This window comes from Myotis davidii, unplaced genomic scaffold, assembly GCF_000327345.1.
Source record: "Myotis davidii unplaced genomic scaffold, ASM32734v1 scaffold187, whole genome shotgun sequence".
In the NCBI taxonomy this organism is placed as follows: Eukaryota; Metazoa; Chordata; class Mammalia; order Chiroptera; family Vespertilionidae; genus Myotis; species Myotis davidii.
Window position 1 is genome coordinate 5,565,805 of NW_006383018.1, and position 15,183 is coordinate 5,580,987.

The 15,183-nt window shown below is 38.1% G+C and overlaps 1 protein-coding gene across 8 annotated transcripts in view; it reads left to right on the forward strand.

Annotated features, from left to right (window-relative positions):
• Window positions 1–15,183, forward strand: part of PPP1R9A (protein phosphatase 1 regulatory subunit 9A) — a 230,710-nt gene that overhangs the window by 134,670 nt on the left and 80,857 nt on the right. For all 8 annotated transcript variants that reach the window (XM_015558301.1, XM_006779231.2, XM_015558300.1 and 5 more), the window contains exons 3-4: window positions 816–936; window positions 6,564–6,668. In XM_015558301.1, coding sequence (XP_015413787.1) covers window positions 816–936; window positions 6,564–6,668 — 226 coding nt within the window. The remainder of the gene's footprint in view (window positions 1–815; window positions 937–6,563; window positions 6,669–15,183) is intronic.

Consider the following 15,183-nt stretch of genomic DNA (forward strand, 5'->3'; position numbering starts at 1 on the left):
AGGCAGAGGTGGGGGGGTGGGTGGGAAGAGATTAACCAAAGAGCATGTATGCATGTATGCATAATCCATGGACACAGACAATAGTGTGGTGAAGGCCTGGGGAGGGGTTGAGTGCCGGCTAGGAGTCAGTGGGGGAAAATGGGGACACATCTCTAATACAGTGGGGCCTTGACTTACGAGTGTCCCGACTAACGAGTTTTTTGAGATACCAGCTGTCTCTTGGCCAATTTTTTGCATTGAGTTGACAGAGTAATTTGAGTTAATGAGCTTCTTAGCGAGCTCCTTAACGAGCTCGGTCTCGGAACGAATTAAACTCGTAAGTCAAGGCCCCACTGTACTTTCAACAATAAAGATAAATTTTTTAAAAAGGCAATAGAACATCCTTTTCTCAGGAAAAGAAAGTATGACTCAAGAATTTTATTACTCTGCCAATATAAACAAACAAAGCAAACAAATAAAAGAATATATAACTGTTTAGCTATGCTTTTGTGCTTAAAATATTAAATTATATTGTTTAGAGGGGCCATGTTTTAAGGCAGATTAATCACTCAATAATCAAACTATTACCTTTTTTTTGGTTCACAGTAAATAGCTAACCGCAGTAATAATAAACTAAACTCATGAGCCTTTTGGGGGTTCTTCTTTGATACCCTTGCTCCCTGGCATAAGAAAAAAAATTCTCCAAGGCAAGTTTATATCATATGAACTATGGGATAATCCATGATGATCAAAATTAAAAGGATCAAATAGGCCTCACCAGTTAATTGCAGAGTCCTGTAACACTTAGATTGTTGTATCTTTCCCCTTTTTCATAGATGAGGATGGACTTGGCATAAGTATTATTGGAATGGGTGTTGGAGCCGATGCTGGACTGGAAAAGCTGGGAATATTTGTCAAGACAGTAACAGAAGGTGGTGCTGCGCAGCGGGATGGCAGGTAAGCTAGTCACTGCTTTTGACCACTAACGTCTAGGAAACTTTTCTGGGATCTTTTTTTCAGCTTTCTTCTTTTGATTTTTTAGGACAGACTATGAGTGTGTCTCATATGTAGAAAATGTTAAAAACTTGAATTACTTTCTGATTTGTAGGCAGAATACCTATGAAAATGGGTGGATAGATCTATTATCTATGTCTAACTTGGTATCTATCCACGTATCTATTTATATAGTAGGAAGTGGGCAGACACATGGGTGTCCTCAGTTTAAGAATATGTTCTGCGGAGATCAGCACATACTTTCACCTCAGAAATATCAAAACATTGATTGGCTGCCTCCTGCATGGCTCCTACTGGGGATTGAGGCTCAGAACTTGGGCGTGTACCCTGACCGGAAATTGAACCAGTGACCTCTCGGTGCACAGGACAGCACTCAACCAACTGAACCACACTGGCCAGAGCTCGATGTTCTGTATAGTTCCTTTTAACTTTAAAAGGATAAGAGTCTGTATTATACCTTTCTAGCTTGCCTTCGTTTCTAAATAACTTTTCCTTATTTGAAAAAACTCTTTTAATTTAATCTCAGATTTGGTCAGACTATTTTCAAGGGATGTTAAAAAATATATAGAAAATTCTTTTCTCCCTCCTTCCTACCCCAGCACAAGAAGCCTTTTTATTGTGATTGCTTTTATCCCTTACAAACATCTTGAACTCTTACCACATTTTAAGTACTTTTTAAAATTTGCCATGGATATTTATCTCCTGTGTCATCCAGTATAGTTAAAAAGTTTTGAGTCCTTGTTCTTTGATATTATGTTCTAGTTTCTAAATTTTCTCTTGTCAAGATTTTCATGTCTGTCTCCATCTTTTCAAATGCTGCCTGGAACATAGAGGGTGCTCAATAAATATTTGTTGAGTGAATGAATCCTTGTGCTTCAATCACTTTCAAAATGTTTACTTGGGCCTAAATTTTTCTTTTTATATTTATTCTCTTCTTACCTTTCCTACTCCTTCTGCCACTCTTCTCCCCTCCCCTTCTTTTTTTTCCTTCTATCTTCCTCTCTCTTTCTTCCTTTTTGTGCAACCTTGCCTTTATACAGGGTAGCTTGTAATTTAGCTGAGTGACATGATAGCTATTTCCACCTTCTGTTTTTATTCTAATTTTATAGTAAAATAATATTAAATGTATTAACCATTAGTTTTTGCTGCCATAAATTTTATGATTGTACACAAAACACTTTAACACACTATTTCTCCAGTCCTCTTTAATGAACTTACAAAGCAAAATGCATTTCATAATAACCCAATTGAAAATACTGATGGAATAAAATACGTGGGTGATAACTGACAAAAGGTAGTAACAATGCTGTGTTACAGAGGCAAATTAAAAATGCTCTTGCAATCTGCTTTGTTTTTGTCTCTTCTGGTTGTTTCTCAACCTTTTGGATACCATCAGTTTACAGTACTGTTCTTTGAGGTTTGAGGAGGGGAATATCGAAGGTGAAATTGAGGCACTTTGTAATTTATCATTATTCAAGTGTTGGGTTTTCAAATAATTTGAATTGTTTTTGACCATCTTTTCAGTAACACCAACATATGAAACAGGTGAAGAGTCTTATTCTTATGACTACCCTGCCACAAACTCGCCCTCCTGTAGGGCCCCTCTGTGCCCCTGAAGTATCTATCCTCAAGCCTGCGAGAACCCTGAGTGGAAACTGCCATTTTAATTGTGCCTACTCGCCATGATTCATTAGTCCATGGTTTCCTCTGTGCACACACTCCTGTGTCACTCTTCTAATCAAATATTTTGCTTGTTCCCCCCCTGAGCAAGTTGGGATATTACTGCTTTGATAGGTATGTATTTTCATATGCATTCAGAGCTTCACTATCTAGCATTTTGGGGAAGATTCTGTTGACCATTACTGTTGCTCCAGCTGGTCTTCCTTTCATTCATTGTTGGTTGCTTTGTTTGCATAAGCCCAGTGAGGTAGAGGGTTTTTTTTTGTTGTTTCCCCTTGCCCAATACATCATGTCAGTAAATAACTACCCAGTAACATTAAACAAATCCTAGAACAATCCAACTTATATATTTTATTAGCCTTACCCCCTTGGTACTGGTTTATAGATTCAGAATTGAGGGTTATCAGAAATGTCAGACTGCAGCTGAGAGCAGTAGTGTTGCACACGTGTTGGTTAGCACATGGAAACTGTTGAGGAAATGGCCGGTACGAGATGCCTTTTATAGATTAGTCAGGTACATTCCCATAAATTCCATTCCAGTGGTCACTGTTCCAGGGCAAATAGGCTATTTTCTCTGCTGTTGTGGAAAATTTTGGAAAATCCAGATTATACATATTCTTCATTGTGGGTTGGTCTGATGCAGAGAGCTGGCCATTTAACTTTTACTGCCAGGACTCATCCTTGGCTTTTTTGTGCTTCTAATTATGAGCCAACACTTGAGAGGGCTTTTCAGTGTTACTATTCTGTGAGGTTGCATGAAAGGTTATTCTCTCTCAGGGAAAGATGCAAGCAAATAACAGTCACTTCTTCAAACTGTCCTCAATTTAATATACACACTGAAGTTGTATGTATTTTCAGTATGTTCTTTCATATTCTATAGCTGGTGGGTACTATCCTTTTTCTAGAAAAACAAAAATTCATTTCATTAGCTCATCTGCACAATTATTTTTTTTCTGTCACTATTGCTTCTGGGTATAGCTTCATTGTCCATATTAAATTGAACTTGTGGCCTACCTAACTAACTTCTTTTTAACCTGCACTGGTAGATAGGAACTTAATAATTGCCTATCATATGCAAGCAATTTAGCAGGCTAGCAAATATCATTTTCCATAGCCACACACAGTATTCTTACTCCTTAAAGTGAAAGGATGAATGCATTTTTTAATATAATGCAAAGTTATAGTAACTTCGAAACATTTTAGCACATGCATATGAAGAGTTGAATATATAGTCATGTGCCACCTAACTACAGAGATATGTTCTGAGAAATGCATCATTAAGTGATTTTGGCATTGTGTGAGCATCCTAGAGTATACTTACACAAATATAAATGGTATATACTACACTCATAGGCTGTATGATATATGTTTGATATAAAACTGGTTAATATTCCACAGAGATATAAATTATGGCCTATGGGATTATCTTTTCTAACAGAAGAAAAGTATTCAACTTTTTTTTCAGGAAAAATATCTGCAAATTAACATGCAACTACAATATGTCTAGGACTTTTAGTCAATATTAAACAGTGGATCAATTAAAATACAATCCCCCAAATTATCCTTTGTTGGGCCTGTTAAGTAATGCACCTATACGACATTCAAAGGAAATGTTGCCCTTCTTTAATTCCTATTTACAAGCTTTAAATAACTTTTCTTAACATGGCAAAACATTTACCTAGTGTGATTGTAATAGCACCCAATTTTTATTGATGGGAAGAGTCAATATGATAAAGATACCAGTTTTCCATAAATTAATCTTAAAAATCAGTATGATGTTATTAAAATACCAACTAGTATGTGTTTTTATAGAATTTGGCAAGTAAATCTAAAACTAGTTATGAAAAGATGCTCAAGAATAGCTCAGAAATTTTTGACGGCCATGAACTAGGTAAAGAAATGGCCCTAACAAGTGTTAAAACTAGTTATGAAGCAATACAGTATGCAGAGATAGATAAACAGACAAGTAGAAGCTAATAGAGAACCAAAACATGTTGATGCACATTTGAAAACCATTACAAATCAGTGAAGTAAAAAGCAGACTTTTTATTAAATGTTAAGCCGATTGTTTATATCTTGAAAAAATAAAAAGATTGCTAACACATTATAATAAAAAATAATATCCAGGTGGATATCTACCATGCAGAAAAACAAAATGTTAAAACCTATAGAAGAAAATGTAGAATAATTTTATAATATTGAGGCAGAGAAAGATTTCTTAACAAAACACAAAAACTACTTAATATAAAGTTAAAATTATAAATGTAATTATGTGTATATATATATCTCATTAAATTGTTTGCCTCAAAACCACTGTTCTCCAGAGAAATGTGAAAAGACAAGCTACAGATTGGGGCAAAAGTATTTGCTACATATCTAATTGAGACAGTGTTATTATACAGGATGTAGAAAAACATTATGTAAACCAATAAGAAAAAAAAAGACACAACCCAACATCAACAAAAAATGAGTAAAAGACATGATCTAACAGTGTGCAAAAGTAAACAGTTGACTTGTAAACATATGATAAAACATTCAGCCACACAGGTAATCAGGGAAATGCAATTAAAATTACAATGTGTATCTTTTTACATGGACAAAATCTGCAGTAGGTGAAGGGTCTGAATATACTAAGTGTTGGTGAGGGTGTGGAGAGTCAGAACTTTTCATATAATGCTGCTGAGAATATGCATTGGTGTAAGCATTTTGAACTGAACTTTATCAGTTTGTTCAAGTTGAAAAAGCCTCTGTTCTTTGACTCAGGAGTTCTCCTTCTAGGCATACATCCTAGAGAAACAAGTGTGTAAAGAGACATGTATGAAATTGATTATTACAGTAGTAATCATAATAGCTAAAACTTAAAATAATATACTTGTCCATCTGCACAAAATGGATGGATATATTTTGGTATATTCATAAAAATAATACTATGGTTGTTAAAGTGAACTAGCTAAAATTGTATTTATAATCATGGATAAATCTCATATATAACGTTGAGTGAAGCAAACTAAATTGTAGAAAAAGAGATTTACGATGAAGTTTGAAACTGGAAATGTACACATATTATGCCTATTTGTGCATATGTGTTATTTGTATTTCAAAACATCAGTAGAAAGGCTAACCATCAAAATCAGTATGATGGTTACCTAACCTCTGTGGAAGCAGTGAAGGGAATAGAATGAGACAAATATTAAAGGGCTTCAGCTTTTCTGTAATAAATTTGTTCAGAAAAAAACTCAAATATTGCATAGTGCTAAGATCTGATAAAATTGGATATTGGTACATGAGTGTTTATTATCTAATTCCCTCTGTATTTTTCTATGATTGAAATACTTCATTTTGAATAATTAAAAAATATATATAAAACATGTATGTAAATTTAAGGGCATTCTACATCAAATAACACTAAGACTGTATATTGCTCCTAAACAAAATACACACAAACACACACACCTTTATGTATGTACATATAAAATTTATATACGTGAAGGATTCCCTGCAATTCTTGTTGTTCTTCCTTGGAGAGGAGAAGTGGGACAAGGTATGAAGCCCAACGGGTATTTAAGCTGCATTTGTTATGTTTTAAGTAATTTTAAAGACAAAAAAAGATGTAAATATGTCATACATTAACAGTTATCAACTCTTTGTGATAGGAATTTGGATGTTAGATAAAGGGAATCTCTTCATTTAGTATTGCCTATTTCTATTCTTCAAAATAATCTTTTAAAAACATTAAGCATTTGACTAAGATCTAGAGCTTACATATAAAAGACAAATTTTGTATCAATAAGAGTATCTTTTAAAGCAACTATTTTGTCAACTAATTGATTGTGATGGAAATACGTCATTGTAAAAATTAAATATGGCTAATTTTTTCCCTCTTCCCAAAGGATACAAGTCAATGACCAGATTGTAGAAGTGGATGGGATCAGCTTGGTGGGAGTCACACAGAATTTTGCTGCAACAGTTCTCAGAAACACCAAGGGCAACGTCAGGTAAACCTGTGGCTTCAGATACGTACAATTTCATTACTTGATATTTTGTTTAAATTTTCTATGATTATACTTACAGATATACGTAATTATAACAAGAAGTTTACCTAAATGCTAAAATTTTGCCTTTAGTTTTTTTTTTATTTTTCTTCAATGTAACTAGTTCATGCAAATGTAATTTAAAACTAAAAATTATAGTATTCTAGAAAGACATGAAGATCAGGAGTGTACAGTATAAATCACTATGGTTAATTATTGAGCTTTTTTAGTGTGCCTTATTGCTAATACAATAAGAATTGCTATGAAGATAGAATTTCTCATTATGTCCTCAATAAATAAGACTTTTTGCCTCAAATCCTTTTAATAAAATCAGTTACATAGTAAATTGAAATGATTATGCATATATTCAATGATACATGTTATTTAGATAAGCAGACTGAATGATTTGAGGTTAATAATGCTTTAAAAATATTTTTTTGTTTTAAAGAAACAAATAAAATTATACTTTGGTAAACTATTGCTTTTCCAACTTTAATAGGATAGAGGGTGCATTCTTTTGGATCTTAAAATTTATATCCAATCCTGGGGTTCTGAAAATTGTAGCTTGGAAAACAAATATACAGGAAAGTAGTCTTGAGCCAACTAAGGTCAAACTTTGAAATTTGTTTTATTTGGTCATAGGGTACTTATTTTTTAATATAATATTGCTTATGTCTTATACTTCCCCAAATATCCTGTGAATGGATACATAAGGAGACATTATTTAGTATGTGTAATTATGAGAGTGTTTTAGTGTTATCATCAAAATGAAATGGCCAGATATTCTGAAAATATTGATGAGTTAATTGATCAAGATAAAATTATGATTTAATTACAGCATATTTTATGTTGCACAAGTGTGAATTTAAGAATTTAGACTTCTTTTAGTTGGAAAGCACCCATTAATGCTGAAGGGAATGTTTAAGAAATACAACCTCAGTAACTTTTATGTTTATCTTTCAAGAATACCGTAGTCCTGAGAAAGTATGTAAAACTAGAGGCCCATTGCATGAAGAGATTCGTGCAATAGGCCTTCCTTCCCTTGGCTGCTGCTGGCACTGGTTTTCCTCCAGCACCCGGGACCCAGGCCTTTGCTCCGGCTGCAGCAGAGAAGCCACGCCTGGAGGCTTCTCCACTCTGGCCACAGCAGCGAAGCCAAGCCTCTTCAGTCTTCAGTTGTCTTCAGTCTTCAGGCTTCACTCGGGCGGGAGCCTTCAATCTTCACTCCATGCCTGCATATGCAAATTAACTGCCATCTTTGTTGGGTTAATTTGCTTACTCATCCTGATTGGCTGGTTGGCATAGCGGAGTGATACCAATTTGCATGTTTCTCTTTTATTAGTGTAGATAATTGGCAAGAGTACATGTGATTATCTTTCTGGACTGTCGTATATCAGTATAGAACTTGGTTTGAAGCTGCCCATTAGAATTTAAAGTGAATTTAAAAGTGAAATGAGATACACATTCAACTTTTAAAAACATTTCTCAATTGGAAAAAAGGTTTGTGGTTACATGAAATCATAGTCATTCCTTTCTCTTCATAATTATGTGCTGTTATCATTTCAAGCCTTGTACAGATCACCAAAGACTAGTCAACTGGTCATCCTGATTTCAGTCTCTCCCTTTTTACAACTGTCCTTTCTCATCCTTATCCCTAATGGACAAACACAATAGCAGTATTCACATATATGAAGGGCTATGGGAAAAGGCTATTGACTCATTCTGTGTATCTCTAGTAGTACAACTAAAACCTGTGGGTAGAAATAGTGATTCTGCATCCATCATGTCCCTCTCTTCAGGAAGAGGGATAGAGAGTTAGAAACATCAATCAGCTGCCTCCTGCACACCCCTCATTGGGATGTGCCTGCAACCAAGGTTCATGCCCTTGACTGGAATCGAACATGGGACCCTTCAGTCCGCAGGCCAGCACTCTATCCACTGAGCCAAACCAGTTAGGGCCAAAGTAGGGGACTTTAGCTACCTGACAGCTGCACTAATCACAGAGGTCTGGTTTAGGCATACGGATAGGAATATAGATTAATGGAACGGAATAGAGAGTTTCAATATAGACCTGCATAGACATAAACAATTGGTTTTTGACTAATGCACCAAGGTAATTTAGTGGCGGAAATTATAATATTTTAAAAAATCGGTGCTTGAAGAATTGGATAACTACATTAGAAAAAGCAAAAAGACAAAATTTGATCTTTCTTCCACACTCTATACAAAAATTAACTCAAGATTGATCAGAGACTAAAGTGCAGCAGCTGAAACTATAAAACTTATAGAAAACAGGCAAAAATCTCAATGGTCTTGGGTTAATCAAGGATCTCTTAAGACATAAAAGCAAGAAATACAAAAGAATGAATTGGTAAACTCATCAAAAATTTAAACACTTGTTTTGAAAATACTGTTAAGAAAGTGAAAAAGCAATTTAAATACTGAATATTTGCAAAACATTTATCTGATTAAAGACTGTTATTTAGAAGACATGAAGAATTCTTACAGTTCATTAAGAAGATATATAACCCTATTAAAAATGTGCAAATCAATTAAAGAGACACTTCACTGAGGAAGATATACAGTTAAGCACATGAAATGCTGCTCAGTGTCATTAATCATTGGGGAAATGCAAATTCAGTTCCCAATGAGGTACTACTACACACCCAGTAGAATGGCTGAAATTTAAAAGACTGATGATACTATGCATTGACAGGGATGTGGAGCAGCTCTAGCATTCCTTCACTGCCAGTGGGAATGCAAAGTAGCACAGCCACTTTGTGGAACAGTTTGGCAGGTTCTTATAAATTACAAATAGAGGCCCAGTGCACGGATTCATGCATCAGTGGGGTCCCTCGGCTTGGTTTGCGGGAAACAGGCTGAAACTGGCTCTCCAACATCCCCCGAGGGGTCTTGGATTGGGAGACCCCTCTTGCAGGCCCAGCCCCCAGGACCTGGACACATACTGGCTCCCTCCTCCTCCTCTCTGGGTCCTGGGTATGGGTGAACCAGATTCGGGGCCAACAGTGCCCCAGCAGCAACCTAACCCATGGCCGATACCATGAGGAACCAGGCTTCCTTCTCTATTGGTCAGAGCGTCTGCCCCCTGGTGGTCATTGTGCATCATAGCTACTGGGCGAACGGTCAAATGGTTGGTCAGTTGCTTAGGCTTTTATATATATAGACTAGAGGCCCGATGCACAAAATTCATGCAAGAGTAGGCCTTCCTTCCGTCGGCTGCCGGCAGTGGCTTCCCTCTGGCACCTGGGACCCGGGCTTCCTTTCGGGCTGGCAGGTACTGGGACCCGGGCTTCCCTTATAACCCCGGCTTCATCCAGAAGGATGTCCTGTCTAATTAGCATATTATGCTTTTATTATTATAGATGTACACTTACCATACCAGCCAGCAGTTCTAGTCCTGGCTATCTACTAAAAAACAATAAAAACATATATCAACCCAAGACTCATGTTTGCATATACATAGGAGCTTGTTCATAATAGCTGAAAACTGGAAAAAGTGAGTCCAAATGTCCTTAACTGATAAATTGTTATACACAATTTGTGTATCCCACAATTTACAGATGTGGGCAAACGTAAGTTTATCAACAATAAATAATACAATAACTAAGAAACAATAATATAAGAATAAACTCATCTTTCACGTACTCACAACTCTAAACTCCCATTTGACCCTGTGATCCCACTTCTAGGAATATATCCCAAGAAACCAGAAACACCAATCAGAAAGGATATATGCACCCCTATGTTCATAGCAGCACAATTCACCATAGCTAAGATCTGGAAACAGCCTAAGTGCCCATCAGTAGATGAATGGATTCAAAAATAAATATAAATAAAAAATAAAAATAAAATAAAATAAAAAAGAAAGAGGCAAGCTTGGTTGCATAGAACTTTAGCTGCTAAGTTCTGTCAGTCAACATATTTTAGTGAAAGGAGCTGTACATACATTTACCACCACTCAAGTAGAATTAAGTGAAATACTTAAAAAGTTACCAAGTTAATCCTGGCCAGTGTGGCTCAGTTGTTGAACATAAATCTATGAACCAGGAGGTCATGGTTCGATTCCCCATCAGGGCACGTTCCTGGGTTGCGGGCTCGATCCCCAGTAGGAGGCATGCAAGAGGCAGCCGATCAATGATTCTACCTCATCATTGATGTTTCTGTCTCTCTTCCTCTTTCTTACTCTCTGAAATCAATAAAAAATATATTTTTTTAAAAAGCTAATAAAAATAATGCAACTCCATATGATAAAATATATGGTGATTCTGGTATGCGTTAACAGAAGCTAAAAATGTTCTTTATAAAATTATGTAAGTCTATCTATCTATCTATCTACCTATCTATCTATCAACTATCTATCTATCATCTAAAGTCCTACTCTTGCCCAAATTTCGTGCATCAGGCCTCCAGTAAAGAATAATTGGCCCAGCCAGCATGCCTCAGTGGTTGAGCATAGACTTATGAACCAGGAGGTCACAGTTCGATTTCCCATCAGGGCACGTTCCTGGGTTGCGGGCTCGATCCCCAGTAGGAGGCATGCAAGAGGCAGCCGATCAATGATTCTACCTCATCATTGATGTTTCTGTCTCTCTTCCTCTTTCTTACTCTCTGAAATCAATAAAAAATATATTTTTTTAAAAAGCTACAAAGTTCAGAGTAAGAGCATAAAATGTGATCAAACAGGAAAAATGAGACACTTTTTACAGAAGTGTTTAAAAGTACCAATGACCTTTGTGACCTAAAGCTCAGGTATTGTATAAGGACAGTAGGTCTTGTACAGCGATTTTTCTTTTTGTTTTTTAAATATATATCATTCAGGTTTTTGATGTGCACACAATAAATATTTGTTTAAAGAATATATGAAGGAAAGAATTGATTATACAAAACTAACAACTAGATCCTGGTATAGCTTTTCCTTTTTTAAACCAGCTTAATTTCACATTGAGAACTTTTAAATTTTGGCATCAAATGCCATTTTGATAGTGTATCACTTTTATTAGAATAACTTTTGTCTGTAAAGCAAGGCACTCATAAATCATGTTTCAGCATAACCTCTCTCATCATTCACAGAAAACATGTAGATCTTTATGACTTCAATTCAGCAAATTGCAAGTCCAATCTTATAGTTGTTTGACAGCTCACCAGAGAATTCAATAAACGAATCAGATGAATTCCATATAATCTCATCATCTAAACTACCAAGGGCAGTGTATGGGCATTACTTGCTCTGATAATAGATTTAAAAAGAAAAACAAAATCTAATTCATTTGACTTTGTCTATTGTATCTCAGCTTGAGGATGGCAGGGGGTAGTTCTTAGTGAAATAATTCACATCGAAACAGCACGATTGGTTTAAAACTAGAAAAAAAGCCATGCTAAAAACATAAAGCTTAATTGTATATTTTAGTTTTGCCATTATATAGACAGTAGAGGCCTGGTGGGGTCCCTCAGCCTGTCCTATGGGATCGGGCCGAAAACAGCTCTCTGACACCCTCAAAGGGGTCCCAGGTTGTGAGAGGGTGCAGGCCAGGCCGAGGGACCCCACTGGTGTATGATTGGGCCTGGGAGGGACCACAGGAGGGCTCCAGGGTGTGTCTGTCCCGTCTCGCTCAGTCCCAATCGGCCAAACCCCAGCAGCGAGCTAACCTATGAGTCAGACCATAAGCCCCCTGGTGGTTAGTGCATGTCATAGTGACTAGTCAACTGTCTGCCCCCTGGTGGTCAGTGCCCATCATAGTGAGCAGTTGAGCACCCTTAGCATATCATTAGCATATTATGCTTTGATTGGTTGAATGGACCACCAGACACTTAGCATATTAGGCTTTTATTATCTACACTAATAAAAGAGCAAGATGCAAATTGACCGTACCTTTGCAATGCCCACCAGACCATCAGGAGTTAGTATGCAAATTAGTGGGACAAAGATGGCAGTGGCCACAGAGCCAGCCAGAGCAAGTGGGAGGCTTGGGTTGCCCTTGGCAATGGAGGAAGCCAAGCTTCCCACCTGCTCAGGCCAGCTACTGAAGGAGGGGCCTGTGAGCGGAGGACACAGAGCTGGCCTGGGGGTGCGGGAGGCTTGGGTCGCCATTGCCTGGGCTGGCTGCCAAGGGAGGGGCCTGCAAACGGCCCAAAGCCCCTCACCCAGGCTGGCCACACCCCATGGGGTGAGAGTCCCTACTGGGGGCGTGGCCAACCTGAAAACCACCATCAGCCCCTCACCCAGCCTGGCCGGGCACCCCAGCAGGGACCCCCCCACCCTGAAGGGGGTGTGGCCAGCCTAAAACAACCCTCATCTTCTCACCCAGGCTTGCCACACACCCCCAGCGGGGACCCTCACCTCATAGAGGTGTGGCTGGCCTGCAAACTGCCTCAGTCCCTTGCCCAGGCCAGCACCATGCCCAGTGGGGACCCTCATACCAATGGGGACGTGCCCAGCCTGCAAACTACCACAGGCTCCTTGCCCAGGCCTCCCCGCTCCCCAAGGGAATCCCCACCCTAATCCAGGACACCCTTCAGGGCAAACCAGCTGGTCTCACCTATGCACCAGGCCTCTATCTTCTATCTTCTATACCAGGGGTGGACAAACTTTTTGACTCGAGGGCCACAATGGGTTCTTAAACTGGACCGGAGGGCCGGAACAAAAGCATGGATGGAGTGTTTGTGTGAACTAATATAAATTCAGAGTAAACATCATTACATAAAAGGGTACCGTCTTTTTTTTTTAGTTTTATTCATTTCAAATGGGCCGGATCCGGCCCGCGGGCCGTAGTTTGCCCACGGCTGTTCTATACTAATAAACGGGAAATACGCTAATTAGACTGGGAGACCTTCTATGAGACCTTCCAGACGTTCTTCTGGACAAAGCCGTGGGGGCGGGGCCAAGGTAGAGGCGGTTAGGGGCCAATAGGGGAGGGCAGTTGTGGGTGAGCAGGCTGGCGGGGGGAGGGGCAGTTGGGGGCAAGCATGCCAGCAGGCAGAGTAGTTAGGGACAATCAGGCAGGCAGGCAGGTGAGTGGTTAGGAGCCAGCAGTCCCAGATTGTGAGAGGGAATATGACTGCCAGTTTAGACTCATCCCTGTGGGATTGGGCCTAAACTGGCAGTCGGACATCCCTTGAGGGGTCCCAAATTGGAGAGGGTGCAGGTCGGGCTGAGGGACTCCCCCCCCCACCACCCAGTGCATGAATTTTGTGCACCAGGCCACTAGTATAGGATAACCTTAGAAAATACCTAATTTTTTATTTAAATATCCATTATAGTTTGGTGTCTGTTACCTCATTTTTATAGCTAGAAAAATAAATTGATCATGCCATTTCTTGTTGAAGCAAAGAAAAACGTTTAGAAAGTAACAAGAAAATATGTTTTTTTCTTAAAGGGTCTTGAAGTTTAGAAACAGGCTGATTTGACTAAGCGTATTTCGTTTGGAGATAATGTCTACAATATATCACTAATTATATACAAATATCACATATTTAGAGGGACTGATTGTTGCAGACTTTTATTATATTTTTGAAATTCAATTTAACATGATCATGTGATCCATACTTTTATCTTATAATAACATGTTCAAGGGTGACTTATAATAACATGATCAGAGCACACTAGTGCAAGTATTTTATTTTTTCCTGTGGTCATCCTTATCAGGATGAATTCTAATATTGCAAATATGTACTATAAATGATACAGTGGGGCCTTGACTTACGAGTGTCTGGACTAACGAGTTTTTTGAGATACCAGCTGTCTCTTGGCCGATTTTTTGCATTGAGTTGATACAGTAATTTGAGTTAACGAGCTCCTTAACAAGCTCGGTCTCGGAACGAATTAACGTCAAGGCCCCACTGTACTGGGTTACAGAACTTTAAAGATGTGTACAGCTAGGTGCTATAATGCCTCCCAAAATACCTGCCTGAATGAAGAGATGTATACTTTAACACACACTTTTAGAAGTGAGTATATTTCATGAGAGGAATTGTCTACTTTATATGTAATTACAAATCACTTCTGTTTCATCAAACTGTAAAGTGATTTTGAATATGAACTAATATTGGGCAAATAGTGAACAATGTTAAATTGTAGCAGTAAATCCAGAAAGAAAGCCAAGCTGTGATTTTTGAGCAAGTAGGCCTTCATGTTTTAAAATGCTGCTTTTTTATGCAATATGGAACAATTCTTATTTCCTCTGAAACTTTTTTCATAAATAATTCTGGTTTGGAATTGTATTTTGAAGAAAGGAAGAAAGTTGTAACATCACATTGGAGTTTTGATTATTATATTGTATAATTACATAATTTCTTATTATATAACTAGGGGCCTGGTGCACGAAATTTGTGCACTTGGTGTGTGTGTGGGGGGAGTGTCCCTCAGCCCAGCCTGCCCCCTCTCACATACTGGGAGCCCTCAGGCGTTGACCCCCATCACCCTGTCTGGGCAGGGGACCCTCATTTCCCCCCATCACTGGTT